The sequence below is a fragment of the Diaporthe citri genome (assembly GCF_014595645.1).
Source record: "Diaporthe citri strain NFHF-8-4 chromosome Unknown scaffold_6, whole genome shotgun sequence".
NCBI lineage: Eukaryota > Fungi > Ascomycota > Sordariomycetes > Diaporthales > Diaporthaceae > Diaporthe > Diaporthe citri.
In genome coordinates, this window is record NW_025064851.1 from 891314 (window position 1) to 917574 (window position 26261).

Genomic DNA, 26261 nt, shown 5'->3' on the forward strand with positions numbered 1-26261 from the left:
GAGTAGGAGGAAGCAGAGAGGAGTCTTCTGACGGGAGAGAGAGGCGAGGATATTGAACCGCCTCCCGGTATACCTACCTAAGCGACCAGACCAAGACCAAAGACCAAAAGACGACCAGAAAAACGCCGCCATGCCGCGCTCTTTGTCTCTTTCTCCTTTACCAGAGCCCAAGAAACTCCTTCACAATCAACCGGCCAACCAATCAAATGAATCTTTCACTCCATCTGGCCGTGCCTTCTGATCCATCATATGTGTCGTCTGTCTCTTTCTTCCTCTTCTCATCGCTTGCATCCGTCTTGCATATCATCCAGCCCATTCCCAGTGATAATTCACGCAGCCAATCTCTCTCATGAGGAGGTCAGGGATTGGATATAGAAAAACATATGTATTTACTGCTGTTTCAGCCGCTGCAGCCATCGCTGGTTGGTGCTTGTTGATAGATGTTGGTGGATGCGCACAGCTCTCTCTAATGGGTGACTCCAACGCCACGGTGACACAGAGAATGAAAAGACGAAGAGATCAACGGGATCGTCTGCCAAGCTCAAGCTGTCAGAGAAGATATGCGGCCATCTCTTAAGGTAATGTGATCGACCTGCTAGATCGGGTAATGCGGACCATGAAAGAACCCATTACAACTCCACGGGTGAAGGGCTTCACCTTGCCATGCTGAAGATAGGAGAAAAACAGCCCCGAGTTAAAGGTCGAGGGCACCAGACGACTGTGGGTTGGTTTGCAGATCACTGTGTCGCTCGTTGTTCCAAAATTTTACCGCCCACCTCAGTCAAGGCCGTCAGCGACAACGTCGAAGCCGCCGCAGCACCGTCACACCGAGCGTGGTCTGAACACAGGCGCAGCAGGGTTGGGCGTCCACCCGGAAATATCACCAGTAGAACCGCCCCTTCTATCGCCTTATGGTTGAGGATTTTCCAATGGCTGCTCGTCAGTATTATCATCATGGATGTTGTCGTAGTCAGGAGAATACGGCGACGCAGAGGCTGGAGGTGCTCGAGAGGCCGCCCAGGCCCTGGCTGGGGCGCGGAGGAGTTCGATGACGTGGGCGCGGTCGCGGTCACGGTCGCGGGCGCGCAGCCTTAACAGGTCAAGACGACGAACGTCATCGTCATCGCCATCGTCACCATCATTCCCCTAGAAATCTTGTGTCGGCGTTTCGATCTCGTCAATGACGCTCTGCAGCGTGACGAATGCGCCGGACCCACCCGTCTCCGCCAGGTCGTCTAGGAGCACCGAGGTTTGCGCGTACATGTTTTCCAATGCCGCGCGGGATGACTTGCCGAGGGATTCTAATCTCAGTGTGTCAGTCTTGAAAACCTTAAACTTTCCTTCTTGCTGTTTTCTTGTCTTCTCTTCCCGGCATTTGTCTGGGAAACCGGGAGTAAATAGAAAATAGCAGGGGCAAGGGAGACTCACGTAATATGGCAGAATTAAGCTCCTCCGCGACAGCCACCCGTCCCTTGCGGTCCAGCAGGTGTGCGACCTTGGCCTCCTTAAGCGGATTCGGGTACGCCATCAGGCCGAAGATCTCGTTGAGAGCTGCGTGCACCTCCCGCCGCTCGTCGCCAAGGTACTCTGCCTGCAGCGTCTGCCCATAAAGCAGCGCGTCCTGTGTGAGATCCCGCTGGCCCGCCGCGCCGTCCAGGTCCTCCATGTCCTCGTCAAGTTCCATGTCGACGGCTGGGGGCTGGCTGTGACCGTTGTGGCCGGAGACGTTGGCAGTGGCGTGGTTACCTTTAGGGCCACCCGCGCCCACGAGGTTCGTCTCGGCCTCTCGTCGGATCATCTCGATGAACTTGCGACACCGAAGGCGGAAATGGACCTGCTCATTCTCTTCGAGGACCTGTGGGTAAGATGCCTTGGTATGCTTGAGTGCTTTGTCAATATCGCCCTCCAAGATGGCTCGACGAATACCTGCTAGCAGTTAGGACGTGGATTTGCGCTGTGTGGCCCTGGGGGCAAAGCAACTCACTTTGTCGATTGTTGGCATCCTCGTCATCTTTTATGTCGATGCCGGGTATCTCCTCATTGGGATCTAAACAGAGAGATTGCTTTTCGGATTGTATTTCTTGGGCGAAAGCTCGTGCCGTGTCCACGTAGCCGTCATGTTGTAAAAATTGCAGGACCTGCAGTCAAGTTAGCTACAACTTCTAGCTGTCCGGAGCTCCATGGCATACTAATTGTTGGATGAGCTCCGTCTCGCTGAGTGGTGGTGCGAGTTTGGTGGTATCTGCTTGCTCGATCTCCTTTTCGAGTTGTCTGATCTCCTTCTGTACAACCAGTTAGTGTTTGTCTGCTTCCAGCTAATGATCAAATGAAGAACCCAGCCACGGTCCGCCCAGTATGGATCAGCCACGCGCTCCATGATTGCACGTAAGTTCGTGACCGTTGTTTCTGCTGAGTTGTTGGACGACTCCATAGTCTCTGGTGCTTGTGGAAAGGTGTATCGGGGTGAGCACCACTCCGGCGGGTCACGATCAGGCTCTGAGTGTGGGTAACCAGGTCGAAGGACCTCGTCCGTGGAGTCGTCCCAGGACTCCTCAGGAGCAGCGGCCGGGTAACTGTGACGCCGCCACGGGTCCTGATCGTGCTGCCAGATTGGATCACCGAAAGTTTCAAGAAGCCACGCAGGAAATACGTTGTAACCGGCGTCGCCCATGTCGTAAAGAATGCAGGTCAAGAATTGAAACAGTGTGCACGTGAAGCGAATGAATGGGGGTTATAAGAAAACGAGAGTGATGGGGAGTTAATTGAACATGCCTTCATGACTGAATCAATGTCGAACATGAACGGTGTCTGGCCGAAGTTGACACGAACATGCTCGCCGGTCTTTTTGAGGCCAACAGAGGGGTACAGCTTCCCCTTGACTTCCCTGAAGGCGATGCCTAGCGGAAAGTAAACACGGTCAGCATGCGCGGGTAAGTAGAACCGGGGCAGAGAAGCTCGTGGCTGCTGCCCCTTGGTCTCGTCACACATACCGAGGTAATGTCCATTTTTGGTGAAGAAGGCGGTCCCTGTTCTAAAGTTGACACCGCACCCGATCACATCGCCGTAACCGAAGGTAGGACCGTAGTGCTTGCCCACGTTCTGCGCCTGGAAACAGTGACCGTCATCGCCGTGGTAACCCCAGGACTCGGGTTCCCATCCGGGTGCTCGATTTAATGATGCCGATTTACTTGAGAAGCCGACGCCGATCAAAGTGCTATGAGTTAAAAATGCGGTCAGAAATTGTTCTCTCATTCCGACCTCCCTATAACCACGCCCACGAGGCTCTGGCTCCTGCATCACCCCCCAGTGCGATCTGTGATGTTTTGACATGTGTGTTTGTAGTGCATGTGAGGTGTGCGGTGGTGGTGCAAAATGTAGACCTACTCGTTATGTTTTCTGCCCAGTATTGTCACCTCATAGTAGTAGAGCCCGCACTGGACGGGCATGGGCTGGTCAGCGCGGATGGCACGCGCCTCGTGGTCCCTCTCGTTGGGATCCCTAGGCCCCGTATATTTGACCTCCAAACCATCCGATAAGACATCAAGCCCGCTGGCCCTATCCTCCTTGACGGCGCTCCATCGTGAGGGCAGCGAATCCATCACGTCGTCCTCTTCGTGCGGGGGCGTGCGCTCAACCACGTCGCGTGCGATGCCCAGGTATGGTTGCTGCTGCTGCGCTGGGGGCTTGTCGCTCGGCAGGCTGGTCCCGTTCTTTTCTTGCGCATCCTGCCTCTGCCTCTGAGCCAGTGCCCTCTGGTGGGTCTGTTGCTCTAACCTCGCCAGGTAGTGCGAGCCCTGCAGGTACGATGGCCTGGGGAGACTGCCGGTTCTGGCGCCTGCGCTGGCGGCGGTGGGGCTCATCCGGCCGGTGGCCAAGATGTCGACGGGAGGGAGGCTGTCGAGGGGCGTCCGGCTCATGAACATCTCGAATGCTCGTGAGAAGTGTGGCAGTTGTTGTGGTTGAGATCTCGGGTACAGACCACCGGGGGCTCCTCGGTCCAGGTGCGAGCCGTTCTGCGTCATAGTGCCCGTGCTCTCGTGATCTCTGGCGGTGGATGGATAGTGGTTGTCCCAGTCTGGGTCGACGGGGTTCAGGATGTGGCTGAAGGAACCGGGCCCTGTGCGAGTGCTTCCGTGTGTTGCTGTGGAAGCTCGAGGGCTCGTGTCGGCTACAGAGGCATACGAGGACCGAGGGTAGAGGGGAGCTGGCAAGAAGCTGCTTTGTCGGGTGTTCTGGGGGTTCTGGGAGTTCTGGAAGGGGCTGGTCATGTCTGCCCCTCGAGTGGTTCAGCGTGGAGTCGTGTGCGGTTGTCGCTGTGGAGGCGAATGCAAGGGGGAGGAGGACAGTGGGAGGGTTGCGAGGAAGGAGGTGATGTCCAGATCGAAGGCCGGCTCGGGATGGCTGATGGCTGGAGCTTGCTCAAGGCCGCCCGGTCGAGACAGCGCCTGCAGAAAGCTTGTTGGGGTTCGCAGGGAGTCGTTCTGCTTCCTGGCAGCCGACGACGACGACAGGAGCAGCAATGAGGGCGGACTGTGGCGACGTGTCTGAAGACTGCTGTGGAATCATCCGAATCACAGATGACCTGACGGGGGTGCGGCACCTGGAGCTACTACAAGTGCTGTAGACGCGAACTCAAGTCACTTTACTGCCAGAGGTGAGGGGCCGGCCGGACTCGATGGGCGGTCGGTCATAAACTCGACTGGGAACGGCGTCTTGTCTTCACAAATCAGGGGCAGCAAGGTCTCTTCTTCTGCAGCACGCGATGGGTTGAAAGAGATAGAGACGGCAAGAGATGTGGCCAGGCCTGTGCCTGTGATGGGTGCCCGAGATGCTTGGGTCGTCTACCCACACGAGATCTTAGCAGTGATGTCGTCAGTGGGATGTTCTGCGGAGTAATCCAGATGCAGTGTGCAGGCTGTAGTACACTACAGCCTGGAGGACCGGTGCCGGCAACACGCCAGCATGGGGTGGAGTTGGGGGGATCTCCGGATAAGTCTCAGGGGCCACGGCAGCCATCAGACTGACCTCCGTCTCTCTACGCCTCAGTGCATCTGAGACTGAAGATGATATATATCCATTGTCAACATCAAATGTCAGTGTGCGAGACTCAAGGGCATTGTCCTTTTTTCTGCTTTCTTTCCCAATTTCTTCACGATCTGATGGAAAAAATCCCTTTGCAGCTGAATGGTGTCAGGTGTCCTGCGAACCAAGCAGGCCTGTCTCTTATCACATGGCATTCCTGTACACTGACTGTAGACTACGAGCCAACGGTTTGTACTTGGAGCAAGCCCAAGGTCAACTAACTCGTCCAAGCACCCGGAGCAAACAACAACATGTGATTACTTTCAAAATCCAGAAAGGGTCAAGTGCATCATCTCTCTTGTTATCGACTTCTTTGCGTGAGGTGTCCCTGCATATGTCTCTTTCGGTGCCATGCATGCCCCTTCGCAGCCAAAGGCCTAAGTCCAACATGACCAGAGTGCTCTCTCAACGGAGGTGACGGTGATGGTTGTTGCTGCCCAATATGGCGGACACAGCTGCAAATATGCCTCAAAAGGTGGTGTCGCTGCCTATTTCCGGCCAAGGCCAACAAAGACAATGGGTGCTTGCACCAGTCCATGAACTATTTACCACTGGGTAATTTGAATGAAGCCGCTCATTTGGCCCCTTCCAGGTAACAGCGTTGATTCCAAGGCTTCGCTGGGCTAGGGCAGATGGATGCGGCTGATATGGCAAGATCTTACATAGGAATATGTCCTTTGTGGCGAGAAGGCACGTTTGGCTGTAGTCCGATAAGAAGGCCTCGATCTTGGGCCGGGCAAGCTTCCCAGACAGTGACCTTGACCCTGTTGCGGGAAGACCTGGGTAGAAGGTTCCCAGAAGCACACATCCCAAAGCCATCATTTTCTTTAAGTACACGCAGGCAGACATGACTGATCAAAAGCACAGCAGTCACAGTAGAGGCATAGTTGAGACAGTGACGAGGTCGGTTAATAACAATATTTGACTTTAATCCAGTCAGATCTACCGCAGAAAAAAAAAAGACTCAAAAGACTCATCCGTTCAGTAACGCCGCCCAACATGCCTTTTTGTCCACATTTCCATAATGAGGGACCACGAGGGCCCTGAGCCTGGTATCTCTCCCTTTAAGACAAACCGACTTGTCTCCGTTGCAGATAACCCCTGGAACCGGTTTTCCGTTGACCTGAACTTCCCCTCCCTGGAACGCCTTGACTATATGATCGCAGAAAAATAAATAGAGCTGTACAGTGCTGAAGGCAAAACTCAGCTCTGGCTGTGTCTGTATGTGGCAGGTCTGTCTGCACATGGGCCTGTCTAAGCGCCCGCGGCGATGGCCATGGGCGCAGGCGAGCTGGCCTGGACGCTGGGCAGGCTCTGCATCTCGACGTCGGCGCCCGAGGTGCTGTTGTTCTCGCTCTTGCCCGGGTTGCCTCCCCCGTTCTCCTTGTTCTCCTTGCTGCTGCTGCCGTCGGCGGAGGCTGGGGTCGAGGTCGGCACGCCGTTCTCGGAGATGGACTCGTCGGACGGCTTGGGCTTGGGCGGAGCGGTCCATCGGTTGATCTGCCACTGCACGCCGGTGAAGGTCTTGAGCTGGAAGCTGCCCTTGGTCCACTTGCGGCAGGGCTTGCCGCTGCGGTCGAGGGCGCGCAGGCCTGCGTTGATAGCGCCCTGGTTGGCCTTGGGGCCGAGTCGGTGGGCCGCGGCTCGAGGCTCGATGGTGCCGTCGTCGCTGTGTAGGAGAAAGGTTAGTGTTTTGCACGTAGGTTTCTGTGAGGTCCTGTAGGGTACATACTTGACTTTTCTCCTCTTGGGACCTGGCTTGCCCCGGACTTTAGGCGGAGCGTCACCATTTGTTGCAGCAGCGGATCTCTTGACGCCCTTCTTCTTTGGGCCTTGGCCGTCGCCAGGCGGTCCCATGACGGACGGTGCAGGAGTGCCACCGTTGCCGGGAGTCGCTGGGTTGGAGTCGGAGGCGTTGTCGGGGATGGCAGCAGCGCCGTTGGGCACAGGCGTCGAGGTGGACGGCGAGTCGTTGGAATCCTTCATGGGGGTGTCGTCCTTGGCGGCGTCGGATGCTGCTGGGTCGACGACGGCTCGCAGCCTGTCGGGCGAAACCTTGAGGGTGATGACCTTGGAGGCTGCAGAGGCGGTGCTCGCGGAAGACTTGCGTCGGTCCTTTGCAGGAGTAGATTTGCTTGATGGAGCCATCGTGTCGAGTTTTGACTTCTTGGTGTTGCAGCAGAAACAATCAGGGCCGTCAAAAACGGAGTCTGCTGACGGCTTTTTAAGAAAGTGTGGAAAGGAAAGAAGTAGTCAAAGAGAGCAGACGCAAAAGTTGGCTTGGTGTGAGTCGGAGACCAAGGCCGTGGGCCAGTTTCGGTGACGGGAAAAGAAGGATGAGGTGAATGGAGCGAGGCTTGGCTTGGGCGTTGTGTTGGTGGATGTTGGAGTGCGTTGATTGTCAGTCAGCACTGGTTGTGCGTGCACTGCACTGCAGGGCAGGGCAGGATCGTGGCCGGTCGTTGGTGTGTGGGATCCTAGTTGGGCCGTGTGGTGGGAATTTGCATGGCGTTGGCGACGGGGTGTGTGGACGGCGGCGGTGATGGTGATGATGATGGGTGATGGTTGAGGGTGAAGAATTGATGGTGGAGGAGAGAAGGGCGGATGGGAAGGGAGGGCATGGGAACAGATCCCATCATTGTGGTTTTAGATCAAAAAAGGTTGGACGGGCCATGGTCGGTTGTGGTGATTGCAGCCATTTCTCATGGCAACCCAGCTTTTGGTGCTGGGCCTTGGGCCTTGTGCCTTGTGGTGCTGCACACACACGCGCTCGGAGAGGAGGTTCGCTCGCAATCGCAATGCGGATGGCAGAGCAGAAGCTACCTAGTACCTTTCTGCGGGACGCTATTAAAAGCACGGCCCACCGCCCGGGCTGACATAATCGGTACCTTGGACATGTACCCGTCCTCCGTCCCTACCTTCCTGTCCCTCAAGTCGGTCCTGCACGTCTGTATTGCTGCACGTATTCATTCCACAGTAAGGGCCTTCGTTCATCGAGCAGGTCGTGGGCTGCCTAAACACACTCTGCGACGCTGCTCCAGCGAGGTGTGGTGCGTCCCGTGTGGTCTCCATTCCTTTGCTGATCTCGTCCAGCTGTGAGATGGCCTGGACTGGGCTGGTCTGGGCAGGGCATGTCACAAACTTGCGTGTGCTTTGCTCAGACGGCCATTCTGACTGACTGACTTCGACCAGCCCGCCAGCCAAGCCGTCTGCCTCTGCCGCGACGGACAGGGTACAGCATTATCGCAGGCCCCCTGAATCAGCACCAACAGCCTCGCCTGCGCCTTGCGCGTCATGTTAGGGCGTTACAAGATGTGTCGCATCTCGAGCCTCGACGACGGAAAGGGCAAGGTTCGGATCACCTCCAGTTCAGCTCAGTTGCACTCTCCTCGTCGCCTCCCAGGCCCTCACCCTCATCTCCGGATACCCGCCGAGCTCATCACAAAGGGGCTGGCGTTGGTCTCCCTGCCTGCATGCAGACAAGAGACAACCTGGCCGTCCCAGGTCAGATCCAGCGATCCGACACCAGGACGCAGTGAGCATCCATCGCCAGCAGGATCCAAGAAACCGAGCCCGCCAAGCCTCATGCACCACACAAGCACACCAGCAGCCAAATGCCCGGAAAACTCTGTCGTCTTTCTACTGCACAGCGACCTGGGCTGGTTGCCTGCTCGGGTCATGAGTCCATCACCGCCCACGACCCTTGATTCTGCAAAGCGCCACCCGCTGCGCACCACAACTTCCGAGCAAGCCCGAGGCAAAACCAAACTCCACCCACTGACATCCCGCACCTGTCCTGCCCGACTTCCGCAGAAAGGCAAACAGATGATGATGATGCCTGCTTCATTCGTCATCGCCTGCCGTCCAACCCGGCACCAACCATACTTTCTGCATCAATGCCGTCTCGCGAAGCATCCCCACTTGGACTGCCTCCTCAACAAAGAACCTTCCCAGGCGCTTACTGATCCGAAGGAATTTTTTTTAACCATGCTAGCTGTGTGGTGATTCAAAACGCCAACCCCGACGCGAAGCTCCGCCATTTCCCGTCAGCGATCAGGCTGATCGGCAGGGTCAAAGGCCTCTCCTTTTCCAATTTCTCCGTGCTCTGTGGTTTGGGCTCAACGCAAGATGAAACACCACGCAAGAAGGCGGCGTGTCACTTTCCCCGTAACGCGCGACCGGCAATGCCTGGTCGTACACAGTAGATAACGAGGGATGCTTCGGATCACCATCCAGCATGACTCCGCCTTGCTTCTGGACATCCAAATTCGGGGTTCATTTCGCACCATTCTGCCCTGGTTCCCCCTTCACGATACCTGAATCGTGTTGCAGAAAGCCACTGCCATCACGGTCGTAGCATCAACACATAACCGTTGCTGTACCGATCACCGCCTGCGTCTTTGCCTGTCAAGCATTCATTCTCCATATGTCGATGCGATGCAGCCCAGTTCAAACTCCTTGCGACTCCCACCCTAAGCTGCAACACAAAAGCTCATTCTCACTTGGGTGACGATAGGGTAACAATTCCCTGAGCTGGTACACCAAGGAGGAACCAGCCCACATCGCATTTGACCACACGGGCAGGCCGAGTAAGCCCACAGGAGATAACCCCCTTACATGGAGTCAAAGCCTCGATCCTCAAGGTGGCACCAATTCAGCCCGGCGCTGGGACTTATATCCCACATGCCGTGCACACACTACATTTTGATCATGTAAACAGCAGTGATGGGAAGATTGGCTCACGCCGCCAGCTTTCACGGACCCTGAACGATACCTCTTCGCAACTCGTACAAGTTTCTGCACTGAATATAAAAGCTCCGCCGCGGCAGTCTCACCGTCCGCTTGTTGACTGAAGTGGTCAAAAACAAGGAGGACCACCAGCAGCACGAGTAGTATTCATGGAGTTGAGCTGCAGCGCTTCACTACCTCGCAGGGAACTCAAGGTGAGCTACAGAGCAGAAGGTGCTTCAGGAGATGAGGTTGATTCAGCTTTTTCCGTGCGGTTTGCATGGGCTCTACAGACCCGAGGAGGAGGCAAGCCTGCGACCGTCATGGGACTACCCAGTCCAATCCATTCGTGATGTGCTTCTCTGCCTCCTTCGAACCTCCTGCAATAAGTGTAGGGCATCTGCTGCCCGCTGGGATATTGTACGGCAGATGGAAGACGTAAGTACCGGATGTATGACAATCCCAATACTTACAAAGCAGATCTGAACCACAGCCCGATCAAAGTCCGCTTCAGGGAGGAATCTGCGGCGTGCCGTTGCGCGATGAGTAGAGAGTCACAAAGTGCCCAAGTATTGGACAGAACAAAGGGGTAACCAGTTACAAGGCTCACACCACAATGAGATCGGGTGCCACACGCAATCGAAAGCCACACGTCGAATTGAAATATCTTGAAATAAACCACAACGCTACAGCTACAGGACGCTTCATCAGTAGCCGGGGAAGAAACAGCAAGGCCAACCCAACAGCAGCCGTCACACGCGCAGACGCCCTCAGGAACGGTCAACCCCCCTCTCCTCGCAGTACTTCTCGACCTCCTTCCTCAGCGTCTCCTCCTGCCGCCGCACCAGGTCCATGATAGCCTGGACCTCGCCGCCAAGCTTCTCCTCGCCCACAGTGGCCGCGATGTTGACCATGTCGTTGAGCACGGCCTTGAGCTGGTTCGGCAGCCACGTGACGATGGGGCTGCCGCCCGTCGCGGTGGGGTGGTCCGTCATCTTGAGGATGTACTCCTTGCCGAAGCACCAGTGGCGCCAGCGGAACTCGCGCACCTGGTCCAGCAGCTGCAGCCACAGCCGCCTGGTCTCCCAGACGGTCTCGTCGTCCTCGTCCTCGCCCGGCCCGGCCTGCAGGCGCAGGGCGAACCCGCGCAGGCCCAGCTCGACGGAGCGGTCGCGCACGTGCTGCAGGAAGGCGCGGTGGTTCGAGGGCCGGTATTTGCGGAAGTCCTTGAGGATCTCCGTGAGCGGCGTGTCGGGCATGGGGATCTGGAGGAAGTTGTCCATCAGGGGGATCATGGAGTCGTTGGCGCCCGACTCGCCGCGGAAGGACATCGGCTTGCCGTCGTTTATGCCCTCGTAGACCACGCCGTCGGGGAACATGGACTGCGACGTGATGCCGAAGATGAAGGTGCGGAAGGTGGTGTAGTCGCGCGGCTTGGACTTCATCCACATGGTCTCCATGGTGGCGTTGATGCGCCGCAGCGCCCCGAGCTGCTTGCCCATGGCGGCGTTGAGGTCCGCCCGGCTCGAGTGCGCCGCCTGCAGCGCCTCCACCGTCCCGGACACCAGCGGGCCCGAGTTCTTGACCATGTCGATGTGCACGAGCACGAACCCGGCCTCGCTGGACGTGTGGTCCAGGCCGTGCTCGAAGGCGCGGATCAGCCGGATGTTGTCGTAGTCCATGCCCTTGGCCGGGTCTGCCAGCTTGTAGTTGTAGAGGGCGTAGCTGCCGGCGTACTCCATGAATGGCATGAAGCCGGTACTAGGGGGTTGTCAGGACCATAATGGAACAAGTACCCTCGAAAGGAGACATGAGGAGGCAAAGAGAGGATTGTGGAAGTATTGTGTGTGTATATGTGTGCGATGAGGGACCACAGGATAAAGAGGCAGCATCTTCTTGGCAGCAGGAATAGACATCGAAGCAAGAGAAAACAAGTAAGAGTGCATCACGACAAGCACGCGAGAATGTGCTACGGCAAGGCAGAATGCAATTGGAGGGAGACTTGTAAGTGAAGACGGAAGCGGCAGGAAAGCGGGTCCCGAATGGCGTCAAGCCAATGAGAGGTCCAGTATGCCGTGTAAGTCCAGCATGCCTGCGAGGCGTATGACAAGGGGACGACAGGACAGCAACCAAACACAAGAGAAGACAAGGAAAGAAGACAGACGACGGAAGGAAGGCAAGAGGAACGAACGGAACAAGCAAACTCACAGCTCAGCAACCCGAGCCATCGGCCTCGCAATAACAGCCGGCAAGCTCTGGCGCCCCAGGCCATACGGCTCGCCCCTCAGGAACCTCTCGTGGCACGGCTCAAGCAGGTACGCCGACAGCAGGAACGAGTAGTCCCGGTACAGGGCGTTCATGAGCGGCTTGTCGTCGGCGTGCTTGTCGACGGCCCACGTGAGGTCGGGAAACCCGGCGTCGACCGTGGGGCCCAGCCTGCCCTGCGCCAGCAGCCCGGGCTCCCCGGACGCCATCTTGACGGGCATGCGCCGCAGGATGTCCTCGAGGGGGTCGAAGTCGGCAGGGAGCTGCCAGACCGGGTCGGCGCGGGGCAGGAAGCCGCGCGGCTTGGAGATCATGAAGGCCTGCAGGGTGTGGTCGTCCGGGCGGCAGTCCTCCAGGACGCCAAAGTCGGCGGTGGAGAAGTTGTCGTCGACGGTGACGGACCCCATTGTGGTGGTGGTGGTGGTGCTGTAAGTGTCTTGAGGGGTATAGGGATATTGGTATGTGTGAAAAGCTGGGAAAAATTGATAATTTTCAAGGTACGGGTTGTGTGGTGATGGATTGTATTGAGTCTGGTGAGCCGGGCTGAAACGCTCTCTGGCTTGGAGCGAGCCGCTCTTGATATACTTGTGAGGCCGGAACCATTCCGGCCTGCTCGACGAAGACCGGAGATGGAATCGCCCACGGCAACCCAGTCACGAGCCACGTCTCAAGATGATAAGCCAGGGCACCTAGTGCAAGGAGGAGAGCCGAGAGCCCAGACCAGCCATGGCCGCGTCCAGCCGAGGCTTCGAAAGGGGCACCACACCGTCCATCGTGAGTGTTGTACGACGTTGAAAGTCGTGGTGTTCTACGATGCACAATGTCGGCACCGGATCCACTCGTCAGCCGCACAATAGGGCACTTGTCTGGGGCATATAAGCCATGTAGACAGTTGCTGACCATTGCTTGTCAATTCGAATGCTTTCCTTGGCTGCGTTCGGTATCAATCTTAACCCCATGCCCATGGCCTGATCTCACGGCGGGAGGCCGTGTCAAGTCCGGGGAATCGTGAGATCTGGCGGAGGGCTTGTGGAGGGTAGTCGAGTCAGGGTGACATCCGGGTCTCCACTTCTAGTGCTTGGCTAGTGAGCTGGAGAACCGATCCTCGGGCACCGTGCAAGTACTTAATTCCGGCCAGGTGTAAGAGTTGGAGGCCCTCGTTGAAATAACCAAATTACGCCCCAAACACATGCGGGACAGGCGGCCAACCAATCCCATGGAGGTGACTTCAGTCCAGGTGTTTACTTTACTCTGAAGAGGAGATGATATATTTAGAATATGTTAATCAAAACAGCAAACAACATTTTTCTAAGCGCTCCTGCTCAACTTCTGCCAGACCACAGGCGGCATGCCCACCGTGTTCTCAAAGAACGCCACCAGAATCGGGTCCATCCCAACCTCACCCGCCCTCTTCGCCCACTGATCAAGCGGCAGCACCTCAGCGCTCGCGCCCGTCTGGGCGTCAATATAGTCCTTGATATTATCCAGCGGGATGTCGGTCTCGCCAACCTCATTCACGTGTCGCACACCAGAGCCCGGTGCGGCCGTGACAGACATCTCATGCAGCATACTCTCGACGATGCGCTCCAGCGGGACGAGGTTCAGCACGCCAAGCAGGTTCGGCGAGGCGGGCACGCAGTTGGCGGCCTTGCAGTACCGCAGGGAGATTCGAGATCAGATCCAGCGACGGACCATCGTTGTTGCTGCCCTCGTAGTCACCAGCAGGTCGCTGGACGCTGGTGGGCCGGTGGATCCACATTGGCCACGAACCGCCGCTCAGCTCGTACAGCCTCTCGAGGTACCGCTCGCTGGCCCACTTGGTGGCGCTGTAGCCGTCGAGGGCGTTCGGCGGCGGCGGATACGCGACGGCGGACTCCTCGCCGAACGACTCGAGCCGCGAGTACTGCAGCACGCTGGCGGTCGAGACGAAGTGGACGGGGATCTTGCGGCCGCTGCCGAAGCGCAGGGCCAGCCTGGTAATTTCCTTGGTGGCCTGGAGGTTGGACCCCCGGAGAGACCGGTATGTCTTGAAGTGGGAGGTATCGGCCCCGTTGTGGATTATGCGGTCTGCCGAGCTGAAGATGGACGTGGCCGTCGCGTCGTCGAGGCCGAGCTGCGGGGCGGCCAGGTCTCCTTCGTAGCAGGCGACCTTGGCGTGTCCGAGAAGGGGCAAAGATGAGATCCGGGCAGATGCGTTGCGGACGCCGACGCAGTGGATTCTTTCGATGCCGGGTTCGGCGACAAGGGCCTTCAGGAATCCTTGGCCCAGCAGGCCCGTCGCGCCTGTGAGGACGACGGATTTGTTTGCGGCGGGAACGTGATCGACTGCCGTCTTCAGAGCCGTGGCAGTGGCCTCGGGAACGGCTGTCTCGAACTCCCAGTCAAAAGTCATCTCGCTCTCTGCTTCCGACTTGTTGTCAACGCGCCTAGCCATAGCTGACAGGGTGCTCGACTCGAAGAGCTGCACGAGCGGGATCCTGAAGCCGAAGATCTGCTTGATCTGGGCCTGGAGTTGCAAGAGGAGCAGCGAGGTGCCGCCAACATGGAAGAAGTCGGTCTCGGGCCTGACACGGCGCATCTTGATGACGTGCTGAGAGATGAGATCCTCCCAGATCTGCTTCATCTTGGCCTCGGTATCTGTGAATACCGCTGGCGGTGCACTACTGTCTTCTCCATCTAAATGATCCTCGAGTGCAGAGATATCCGGCAGAGGAAGAGCAGCGACTGCCCTGCGGTTGAGCTTTCCGGATACCATCATCGGCAGTTCTTTCACAGCAATCGCAGCTGCGGGCCACATGTACTGTGGAAGAGGCAGGTTGGACAATAAAGAGCTCAGCACAGACTGCTGCTCCTCCTCCGGCGGACAGTGTGCGGGCTCGAAACGGACATGCGCAACCAAGAACTCGGGGCTCTGCGGCGATGTGCGGCGGACAGTGACAACAACGTCACTCAGGACGCCCTTGGCCTCTTTGAGCATCACATTCTCAACCTCTTGGAGGTCGACCCGCAGCCCCCGGAGCTTATGCTGCGTGTCTCCAGACTTGCGTCCCTCGATCATGACGCCGCCCTCCTCGGTCCACCGGCCCATGTCTCCCGTTCGATGCATAGTGCACCACCCCTGGTCCTTGAAGGCCTCCGGGGCAAAGTTGTCGGGCATGAACTTCTCTGCGGTCAGTGTAGGGTTGCCGAGATACCCAGATGCCACGCCCCCTCCTCCGATGTAGATCTCGCCCTGGACTCCAGGCGGAACAGGTCGGAGCTGCTCGTCGAGGATGTAGATTGAATAGTTGATGAACGGCCCACCGACAGACGCCGATTTCTCGGCCTTGGCCCCGGCAACCGGGTAAGTAAGCTCCGTCCCAGAGGTGATGAAGGTGATCTCGGTCGGGCCGTACATGTGGTAGAACCGAGGCCGGGGTCCCTGCTCGCCCAAGGAGATGTAGAGATCCATGATAGCAGGCGTCCCGGGCTCACCACCGCACATCGCCGTCTTCCAGTGAGATGCAGAGCGAAGGAGCGATTCCTTGTTGCCATATCTCAGCCAGTTGGAATACTCCGACGGGACGCCGTTCGTGACGGTGACGCCTTCCGCAGCAATAATATCCGTGATCGCGCCCGCGTCCACGCGGTCGCCGCGCGGGACGAGGGCGACGGTGCCCCCGGAGCACAGCGCCCAGAAGACCTGGAGGAAGGCCATGTCGAAGCTGGACGAGCTCTGCTGCAGGACCGTCTCGGCCCCGCCAGGGCTGTGGCTGAACTGGGCGGGGACGAACTCGGCCCAGTTCCTGAAGCCGCTGTGCTTGAGGACGATGCCCTTGGGGTTACCCGTTGATCCGCTGGTGTAGAGGATCATGGCTGGGTCTTCGGCCTCTGCAAGAGGAGCAGGTATTTTGACATCTGCATTCTGGACAGCGTCGCACTGGTCGACGCTGATGATCCCCTTCGCTCCCCCGTCCACAAGGAGCCCGCTGGTTGCCGCTGCCTCGAGCTCGGCATCGACAATTATGATGTTGACCTGGCTGTCACGAGCCATGTCTAACAGACGCTTGGTCGGCGTGCCCGCGTCGAAAGGAACACAGATCGCCCCTATACTGAAGACGGCGAGAACCGATGACAGCCAGTCGGGCGAGGGCTCTTGGTACACGGCGACAACGCTGCCGCGGGTGCAGCCTTCAGCCTGGAGAGCCGCGGAAATAGCATGAGACTTTGCCATCATCTGACTGTAAGTCATGGACTTGCCACCGTGAGGCAATTTGACGGCGACATTGTCTGGGTTGGACTGCGCGATTGCTTCCACTCGTTCAATGACAGTCTTCTCTGCCCATTGGGATGGCAGGAATTCTCCTGGAAAGGATCATTAGCAAATGATTCTATTTTGTGATAGAGTAATTTCAACTGCCCAAAGGACGAGTGGAAAGCGAGGACAGACAGGGCGAAGGTGGAAAGAAAAGAAACGGAAAGAAAATGGGGCAAAGACGTCACGAACCTCGTCCAAATTTCAAGCTCCTGCCCACTTCGGTGGGCTCAAACATGTCCGGCTCCGCAAACGAGACCCCAGGACTCTCTGCGAAAGCCTTGACAAGCTGACCATAGCTCCGGAGCAGAACTTCAGCATCCTGCTTCGAGTACATGTCCTCGCGGACAATCAGCATGAGCAGGCAGTCGGCATCGCCCGCGTCGTCGATGATATCCAGTGCCAAGTCGTATGGGACCTTGGACGCCTGGAACGACAGCATCTCGAGCTCGCAGTTGCCCCAGGGCTGCTTCTTGCGCATGCCCTGGCGGTAGTCGAAGAAGGTCTGGAAGATGGGCGTGTGGCTAGCTGATCTGGGGACGCCGAGGCTGATGTTCTGTCAGTCTCCTTGTTCAAGTGCATAAAAGAAATGCGAAGACGAATCATGACTTACTCATTCAGCAGAACCTGGAAAGGAACATCAGAATGCGCCAACGCAGAATCAGCCTTGCCCTTCGTCTCCTCCAACACCTCCCCAAACACCTGCGCGGCGTCATTCGAGAACCGCAGCGGGAGGAGATTGATATACGGGCCCAGGCTCCCCATCGCGCCGTCGTGCGACCGGTTGGCGTCGCCGATGCCGACAGCCACCTCCTCGGCGTCCGCCCACCGCGCCAGCAGCGCCCGGAACGCGGCCAGGAAGAAGTGGAACGGCCGGATCCGGTGGGCCCTGCAGACGCGCCATATCGCCGCCTTGGTGGCCGCGTCGACGCGCAGGTCGGCGCGCTGGTTCTCGTAGCGCCTCTGCACGGGCCGGCTGACGGCGGGCGAGACGCGGAGGACGGGCAGGGGCGGCGGGCAGGTTGAGAACTCGTTCCTCCAGAAGCGCAGGCTGGGCTCCAGGGCGCCGCTCTTGAGGGCCTCGAGCTGGGCCTGGGCGAAGGCTGGGTACTGGCAGATGGCGCCGGCCGGGGTGAGGGGGGCCGTGTCGTTGTCGTACAGGTGCTGCAGCTCCCGCGTGAGGACGACGGAGGATAGCCCGTCCAGGACCAGGGAGTGCGTCCCGTAGACCACGAAGTTGACGGTGGGCGACAGCTCCAGGAGGATTGCTCGGAAACACTCTCCGCGCTCGAGGTCGTAGCAGTAGCTCTGCAAGTCCTCGGCCACCTTCTCAGCCTCGCCCTGATTGGCAATGCGTCTGCGCTCCAGCCGCAGCTGGCTCGGCTCGAAGACACCTTGCTTCGGCTGTCCGTTTTCGTCCGTCTTGAAACAAGTCCGCAGGGACTCGTGGCGCTGTCCGAGGCGCATTATCGCTTGCTCGAGGTCGCCCACGCGCAGGGGCCCCGTCAGGCGGAATGCCCCCGTGTGGTTCAGGCCCGCTCGGTCTTCTAGGAAGGTCAGGACGAACCAGAAGACTTGCTGGCTGAAGGAGAGGTCCATCCACTTTGAGACGGTGGGAAGTGGACTGGAACATACAGTATCAGCATCTTTGGCCGTTGTCTCGAACGCCTCGGGCTCCGAGAAAGGAGTCATGATCGCTGGGTCTCCGGCTTCAGATGAGGCCGACGTGGATGATCCCTTTGAAGAAACATCGGCGCTCTCGGCGGACGTGGCACTGGATACCCTGACTTGGGGGACAGTCTTGTCTTCTTCAGCCTCGCCATCGGATTTCATGAGCGGAGTCAGATCGGCAGACAGATTCTCCTGAGCGAGAGCAACCAGCTCGCCGATAGTAAGACCCGACAGGATCTTCATGACCGAGATATTGACCTGTACGGCCTTCATCCACCAGGTTCTGATCTCAACAGCCAGCAGGGAATCAAGACCCATCTCATCAAGCGATGAGCTCATGAACTTGGTCTCATCGTCCAGATCAGTAACGCCAAGATGGAACAGCGCACAAATAATTTGCCTGAACGCATTCTTCAGCACATCAGTCACGTGGCCAGGCGTCTTGGCCTGCAGGAGCAGCGCCTTGACAGACGCCTTGGACTCGGAAGCCTTCGAAGAAGAGTCCGCAGCGCCACCGGTGTTATTCATGATGAAGTGCGTGGTCATCGGGTTCGAGAACCAGAAGGGCTTCTTCTCTGGGCTCGCGGGCACCCTCAACAGCCCCGTGGCGATCTCCAGGGGCCCATCCAGGCCGGGGCGCCCGGCGACGACAGCCTCGGCAAAGTGCTGGTGCAGGTCACGCTCCGAGACGAACTGCAGGCCCGACGCGCGCGAGAAGATGGCCTTGGAGGCCTGGCTGTTCTGCGAGACGTAGCCGACGCCCAGGACGGGCCCGATGTGCATGACCGACGCCGCGAGGCCGCGGCGCCGCCTCTGCTCGGCGAGGGAGGTCATGAACAGGTTGGCGGCCGAGTAGTTGGCCTGCCCCGCGTTGCCGAGGACGCCGACGAGCGACGAGAAGAAGACGAAGAAGTCGAGGTCCTTGTTGTGGCGGAACAGCGCGTCGAGGACGATGCTTCCCTGGACCTTGGGCTGCAGCACCTTGTCCATCGCCTCGCGCGTCATGTTCCGGAAGGCCGTGTCCTCTAGCACCATGGCTCCCTGTGCGACACCGCCGACCGGGGGCATGACGGAGCAGATGTCGTGGTATAGAGACTGCGTCTGCTTCAGGTCTGTCAGGTTGTTGGCGAGGACCTTGACCACGGCTCCGCGGGCGGCCATGCGATCCAGCCATGAGGCAGAGACCTTGGGGTTGCGACTGGTGATGACTATGTGCCTGGCTCCATGGCCGATCATCCATTCGGCGAGGGATAACCCAACGTTACCGCTGAGACCAGCGAGCCAATAAGTCTTGGAATCAACAAAGAGCTGCTGGTCGTCGACGGGGCGAATCTTGATAGGGACAGTGAGGAGTTGGTCCCACTCGACAACCGTGGCTCGCTCTATTTTTTCGTCGAGCTTCACGTCAGTAGAACCTGCTTCTGCTATTTGATTGACGGGAGTGGTGTTGATATCGACCGAAGATGTCGAGATCTTATCTTCTTGGGCGTGCTTCACTGCGCCCACCAACCGGCTGTGAACATCAGCTCCAGCGGTTTGGGCCTCGGCAGGCTTGATCCAAGCAGTCTTATCGAAGAGATCTGCCAAGGATACGATCTTGCACCGCGATGAGAGATGAGCGACAATGCGAGCCGCAGTGCCCACGCCACCCTCCATGTGCCCACGCTCACAGTTGAGGAAAACCGATGCGCTCTTTGGCAGGGTGTCTTTGAGAATACGAGCCGAAACTTGGGCGTGAACTGGAATCCAACCCAGGAGATGGCACCTGTCAATACTCATGGTCGATGACAGGACTGTGACTCCGACACCTCGTCCCTTGGCCTCCCTTTGAAGCACCTGCGCGAGTGCGGGCTCTGGCTCATATACAACGAGTTGCTCGCCCTGCGACATGTTGCCGACCATATCAATAGCGAGCAGATTCAGCGCAACTAGACGAAGGAATTGTGCGCTCGAGTCTGTGCCCTTGAGAGAAAGCACCTTGGATTCGCTCACTCGCACGGCTGGCACTCCCTCAATGGGCCTAACGAAAGAAGAAACATGGCTCGAGAGGACTACCTGAGAGGTGCCAGAGCTCTTGTCCTCTGCAAGACTGATGTGGCTATATCCGAGACCCTCGACTCGAAGAGCAAGAAGAAGCGAGTGCGAGATCCGCAGTGAGTTATCGCTTGTGGCTTTCTCGTCGGACTGCTCGAGGTAATACTCATGTCGTCCCTCGTCTCTAACAAGGCTGACATTGCCGTTATTCGAGAGTGCCACATCATTGTGGATGGCACGCCGGGACGAGTTGTAACGATCATTCATGTGCTTGTTGGGCAAAGCTCGTGGGATGAGCACCCGGCCGCGCTCGTCGAGCACGATCTCGCGCTCGATAGTCGTGAGAATGTTCCCAGACTTCGCAAGGGTGCTGTCTTCTTGCTGCCACGCCACTCCGGCCTTGAAGCGAAGGAGCGCTTCAGCAATCCTTTCGGCGCTCAGGGCTCTGGCGTCCTCGAAGTCAAAGAACTGGAAAGCGAGCGTCGGAACTTCGAGCAGGACGGTGCGCACCATGCCGACTGTCATGTTCGTGGTTGGGTTTGCAGCCCGGCGGCCCTGGGTGACCCAGAGAATAGAGCCGGCGCTCTCGAGCACCTTCTTGGCGGCCTCAAAATCACGCTCGGCCAGCTTTTCGAACAGAGGCTCATCGAGGTCTGAAAGACTCAAGATTGTGGTTGTGGGCAACAGGTTGAGACTAGCAACCTCAGCAAGGGTTTGGACAGGCGTGATGTTTGCGAAAGATTGTTGAAGGATAGGTATCAACTGAGATACACAGGCGTTGCTAGCAGGTGTCCTACCACCAACGAGGATCAGATCCGAAGCACGATCAAGCTTCAAATCGGGTGTTGGTGCGGCAAAAGAAGCCAGCGGGTCGCGGAGGTAGTTGACACGCGCATCCACGGCCTGTGATACAAAGACCGTCGTGTGGCAGAACAGCGGATCAACGACCGGCGTTAGGCTGTCGCAGCCAGAGAACCCAGTCTCACGCAACAGGCTGTCCCATTCCGCCACCGTAGCATGAGGGCCCAGGACACGACCCTCGTCCGCGCCCAGCCACCATCCGGCGAACGCACCAAAGACAAGGCCAGTGCGTGCCACATCGTTGCTGAAGCCCTCCATGGCGACAAGGTAGCCGCCCGGCTTGAGCAGCTTCCTCGCGTTGGCCAGGGTATGCCTGATGGACGGCGTCGCGTGCAGGACCATGGACGCGACGATCAGGTCGTACTGCTGCTCCTCAAAGCCCTGGTCCGACGGGCTCTTGCCGATGTCGAGAACCTTGTACGTCATGCGCGAGGCCTGCTCCCTGAAGACCTCCTGCGCCGCGGGGAAGAACCCGGACGAGATGTCCGTGTAGGTGTACGACGAGAAGCTGTCGCCCACGGCGCTCATGATTGCCTTCGTGGAGCCTCCCGTGCCGGCTCCGATCTCCAGGACGTTGAGGTGCGGGTAGCGGTGGGTCATTTGCTTGATGAGCCGGGCGAGGTACACTGTGCACTCTTTCATTCCCAGGGCGTTGGGATAGAGCTCGTTGAGGAGGTTGTCTTTCATGGCCACCTCGATAGCCGACTTGGTGCCCCTGACGATTTCGACCAGGTTCTCTCCGATTTCTCTGACCATCTTGAAGTCAATGAAGTCGAGGTAAGGCTGGGAAGCGGCGGTGATGGTCTCATGGGTGTCGTTGTTCCACTCTGCCTCCCAGAACGGTCGCTGGCCCGTGACAATCAAAGACTCGATGTGCTTCACCATTCCGAACATTCCGCTGAGGGGTGCGTCAGGGCTCCGGCATGGGTCGTCCTCGGGGATTGAATTTTGCAGGTTCTGTAAGTAGTAAAAGGAGAGCCGCTCAAGGAAGTGCGCAAGTTCCTTCTGCTCGGTGGTTGGATCCATATCCCAAGCAGCACTAGCAGCGTCAGGTACAGCCGAGTTCCATTCCACAACGGAAAAGACCTGCTTGTCGTCATGAGCCATGGCTTGTGAAAAAGGAACGCAGTCCAACCCTTCAACTTGTATCAGGGCGTTTGTGAGAGCGGCACCGGGGAGCTCAACCTCGGGAGGGAAGACGTCCATGTCGCCTTTGATGGTGTTGACCGTCGGCACCTGGAACGAATCCAACGGGAGCATCTTACCCCTGATCTTGTCGATCTCACATAGAAGAGGGTTGACGACGACTCGATCGATGGTCCTCGGAACATGCATAGACCAAAGACTCCCATCATATGGCGCCGAGTGGGCAAGTAGGACGGACTGGAACACAGCGTCGAGCATACCTGGGTGGACCAGGAGCTCAGAGTCTGGGTCTTCCATGTTCTCGACGTAGCCGGTCACCGTGCCGAGCTTCCTCTGCAGCCCGGTCAAGGCAGGGAAGGGACCAGAGTACTCATACTCCATCTGACGAAGCGAGTCGTAAAAGTCATCGGCGTTGAGGGGGAGGCAATTATCAGGGCGCGGGCCACGAGCGGGAAGCGCGGCGGCGGATTCCCTTCCGAGCGTGATCTTGACAAGACCGCGGGATAGCGTGCGCAAGTTCGCGTCGCCCTGCCTGTTCACGGAACCGAAATGGGCAGCTGAGAATTGCCACCTGGCCGTGATGGTCCCGTGGCTATCCTTGCCTGCACCTTCATTCCGAACGATCTCGGAGAGACGGAAAATGGTCTCGACCTTGGAGTCGTCACCGTCAAAGGTCAGGGCATTGACGATGTCGACGTCGTGGACCTCGATGAGCGCCGCAGACTCCGAAGACATCTTCAATAGCTCGCGGCAGGACTCGATCGCAAGTGATACGTATCCCGCGCCGGGGAAGATCATCTGGTTCTGCAGTTTGTGGCCATTGATCCAAGGGAACTCCTTTGGTATCAGGATCTGGCGCCATCGTAGCTCTTGGTCTGGATTACAGTCGGGTGCCAGATGGCCAAGAAGCTCGTGGTTCTTGCTCCTGGAGAAGTATGCCTTGGCGTATCTGGAATCATGCCAGTAATCCGCGTCGTGGTCCCAGGCGTAGGTGGGAAGGCCCTGGATCAACTTTGAGGGCGCACCGGACGAGACGAACCGGTCGAATTCTTGCAGATTCAGGGACGAGCCGCGACCCAGGTGGACCCAAGCCTGTCCGAGCCCGTCCGCCAGTGATGTGAGATCTGCAGCGCCTCTCTTCAAAAGCCCTGTGTAAGGAATTGCCTGACCAGTGGCTTCCCCGATCGTCTGCAGAGCAGGTCCCTGGAGCGCCGGGTGCGGACCAACCTCGACCGCCATGTCATATGCACCGCCATGAGCTTCACAAGCCTTCTTCAGAGCTTGCATAAATAGCACTGGGCTGGTCAAATTATCGACCCAGTACTCATCCTTGAGCCTGTCCAGCTGACCACCAGTGGAGATGTCTTGGTCAGACACGCTCGAAATCCAAATGCACTTGCTGTCTGGCTGAGCGACAGAGATGTTCAGAGCCTTGATGGAGTTGCGGTAGGCTTCAGCACATGGAAGCATGTGGTGCGAGTGATAGGCCTTCTCTACCTTGAGCATCCGTGCGAACTTGCTCTCATCGTCTAGAACAACCTTGATCTCTTGCAAAGCATCCTCATCACCGGAAAGAGTGACGCTGGAGCTGGAGTTGTAGCAAGCAATCTTGGCACGGCCGTCAAATGCTTCCACGATCTCGGCAGCATCCTCAGCCGATGTCCCGGCTGCCAACATGGCGCCAGGTTGGCCGTTGGTAGCACCAGCTAGTTTTCCGTGGAAGCCTCGGTAGTACGCAATGCATATCGCGTCGTCGGCGGAAATCAAGCCGGCGGCGTAAGCAGCGGCGATTTCTCCGGATGAGTGGCCAACAACGGCCCCGAACTCAATCCCAGCGGCACGTACAAGGTCCACGAGCACAATCTGGATAGCCGTGCAGAGCGGCTGGGACAGTTCGGCTTCGGCGACGCGCGAGGCAGGCCCAGAGCGTCGGAGCTCTTCCTTCAGGGACCAGGTCGGGCGGTCCTCCGCAGGTAGGCGGGCGAGGCGACCCTCGAGTTTTGAGAATATAGTGTCTGCGACACTGGACTGGGCGAGAAGATCCGCCCCCATGCAAGCCCACTGTGCACCTTGGCCAGTGAAGACGCCAATCATGACAGGCTTTCGGTGGTCCAAATCGCGGTTTGCGCGAAGACCAACCGGCTTCTCGGGACTTTGACTCTGGAGCTTCTCTCTCAGCTTTCCGATCAGCTCTGCGGCAGATGAAGCAGCCACTGCAGTCGCATACTGGAATCTGCTCCTGCGGGTGTGAAGTGTGTAGGCGAGATGACGAAGGCTTTCTGGGCTGTCGAATGTGTCCTGGTGGGCTTCGAGGTGGGCCGTGAAGGACTCGATGTAGTTCTTTAGCGACTTCTCAGACGCTGCAGAAAACACAAAAGGCGTGAAGACAGGAACGTTTGCTGCTCCGTGGACTAATGCTGCATCGCCATCTGATGGCGTGTAACTTTCCAGGATAACACTACATCGCGCGGGAAGATTTGTATTAGCTATGATCAGGACAAGGAAACTGATTACCTAGTAGGGTTGCATGACAGCGCATTACTCACTGTGCATTAGATCCTCCGAATCCAAAACTAGAGGTCTGGTCAGCCCGATGCTTCTATACGAGTTCATGGACTACGAAGGGATACCTACCTGTTCACACTAGCTCGTCGTGGCTCTCCAGCCTCTACAGCAGGCCACGGCAGAGTGGTCGTCGGAACGCGCAGCTGCCCAACAAATGGCTTCAGTTTAGGATTCAGGCTCTTGAAAAGCAAGTTGGGCAACACGGTCGAGTGCTGTAATGAGAGAGCGGCCTTCAATATACCAGCCACGCCGGCGGTGCCCTCAGTGTGGCCACAGATGGTCTTGATGCTGCCCACCAGCATCGTGTTGCTGGTGTCAGATGGATCACCGCCTCCAAAGAAAGCAGCGTGGATGGCGGCAGCTTCTATCGGGTCTCCGGCCGGGGTCCCCGTTCCGTGCGCCTCGAAGAATTGAGGTCGGTCTGCCGGGTTCTTGGGGTTGAGGCCAGCTCGGCGGTAAGTGTCGCGGATCAAAGCTTCTTGAGCTGTGGAGCTGGGCCTGGGAGAGGAGAAAATGGATCAGTTTCATAGCCACTTTTTGATCAATGTGGTTGTGCTTACATGGTCAGTCCAGGAGTCTTTCCATCCTGGTTGGTGCCCGATTCGCGGATGGTACACAGGATATCATCCCCGTCAGCGACGGCATCGCTAAGGCGCTTCATGATGATGGTAGCTACACCTTCACCACGAGCATAGCCGTTTGCGTCGGCGGACCACATGCGTGACTGTCCATCTGGTGAAAGCATCTGCAGGTTGCTCTCGCTGACATAGATGTTGGTATCAAGCAGGAGATTCGACCCAGCTGCGACAGCAACACGGGATTGGCCCGTACGGAGGAGCTGGACAGCCTGGTGGACTGCTATTAAGCTGGACGAGCACGCTGTATCGATTGTCATCGATGGCCCATGCCAGTCAAAGAAATACGATAGCCGATTAGACATGAGACCGCGGGAGGTGCCAGTGAGATGGTAGGTGCCAACACTCTCAGGATCTCGCATCACTGTGATACTCAGAGTTAGTCAAACTGCTCTCTGTCCGAGGCAGCGGCGAGAAACACCGCAAAAGACGACAAATCATGATGGTAACTTACTAGCCTGCTCATATTCGCCCAGCATCAGGCCTACGTAGCAGCCCGTGTCCGAACCCTGCAGGCTCTCGATGGTCTGGCCCGCGTTCTCGAGAGCCTCGTATGTGGCCTCGAGCAGAATGCGAACCTGAGGGTCCATGACATTGGCCTCAACCGGCTTGACGCCGAAAAAGCCTGCGTCGAATTTGCGCTCCACTCCCTCGCCGGTAAGGAAATAAGACTTCATGTCTTTGACATTGTGGTGGCCATGGTAAGAATTACTTTTATGGTAAGAGCCTGACGGGTTAAGGAGACCATGTCGAGATGTCGGTACTGGGACTGATAGATCTGGCGGTGCGTTCAAGAGCTCCCATAGTTTGGACGGAGTGTCTGCTTCGCCGGGGAAGCGACACCCGCTGCCGATGATGGCGATGGCTTCTCCGGCGCTGCCACGCGCTGAAGTTGTGGTTGAAGACATTTGCTTGCGAGGTATGGGTTACGGTGATTGTGTCAGTAATAGTGCCCAATTATTGATGACGGTTTTGGATGA

The 26261-nt window shown here is 57.7% G+C and overlaps 4 protein-coding genes across 4 annotated transcripts; all 4 read right to left on the reverse strand.

Annotated features, from left to right (window-relative positions):
- Positions 1–1146: 1146 nt before the first annotated feature.
- On the reverse strand, positions 1147–4268 carry INS49_012262 (uncharacterized protein; the record flags this gene model as incomplete). The annotated part of the gene is made up of 8 exons (XM_043172966.1): positions 1147–1379; positions 1429–1926; positions 1985–2138; positions 2190–2282; positions 2525–2573; positions 2798–2897; positions 2991–3214; positions 3385–4268. The coding sequence occupies 8 exons, from the start codon at positions 4266–4268 to the stop codon at positions 1147–1149; spliced, it is 2235 nt and encodes a 744-aa protein (XP_043022263.1).
- Positions 4269–6336: 2068 nt separating this feature from the next.
- Positions 6337–7230, reverse strand: INS49_012263 (uncharacterized protein; the record flags this gene model as incomplete). Its single annotated transcript, XM_043172967.1, has 2 exons — positions 6337–6751; positions 6815–7230. The coding sequence occupies 2 exons, from the start codon at positions 7228–7230 to the stop codon at positions 6337–6339; spliced, it is 831 nt and encodes a 276-aa protein (XP_043022264.1).
- Positions 7231–10580: 3350 nt separating this feature from the next.
- Positions 10581–12482, reverse strand: INS49_012264 (uncharacterized protein; the record flags this gene model as incomplete). The annotated part of the gene is made up of 2 exons (XM_043172968.1): positions 10581–11571; positions 12019–12482. The coding sequence occupies 2 exons, from the start codon at positions 12480–12482 to the stop codon at positions 10581–10583; spliced, it is 1455 nt and encodes a 484-aa protein (XP_043022265.1).
- A 901-nt stretch (positions 12483–13383) lies between these two features.
- INS49_012265 (uncharacterized protein) lies at positions 13384–26189 on the reverse strand (the record flags this gene model as incomplete). The annotated part of the gene is made up of 8 exons (XM_043172969.1): positions 13384–13659; positions 13733–16419; positions 16562–16917; positions 16983–24539; positions 24628–24654; positions 24716–25144; positions 25207–25645; positions 25736–26189. The coding sequence occupies 8 exons, from the start codon at positions 26187–26189 to the stop codon at positions 13384–13386; spliced, it is 12225 nt and encodes a 4074-aa protein (XP_043022266.1).
- Between the last annotated feature and the right edge of the window lie 72 nt (positions 26190–26261).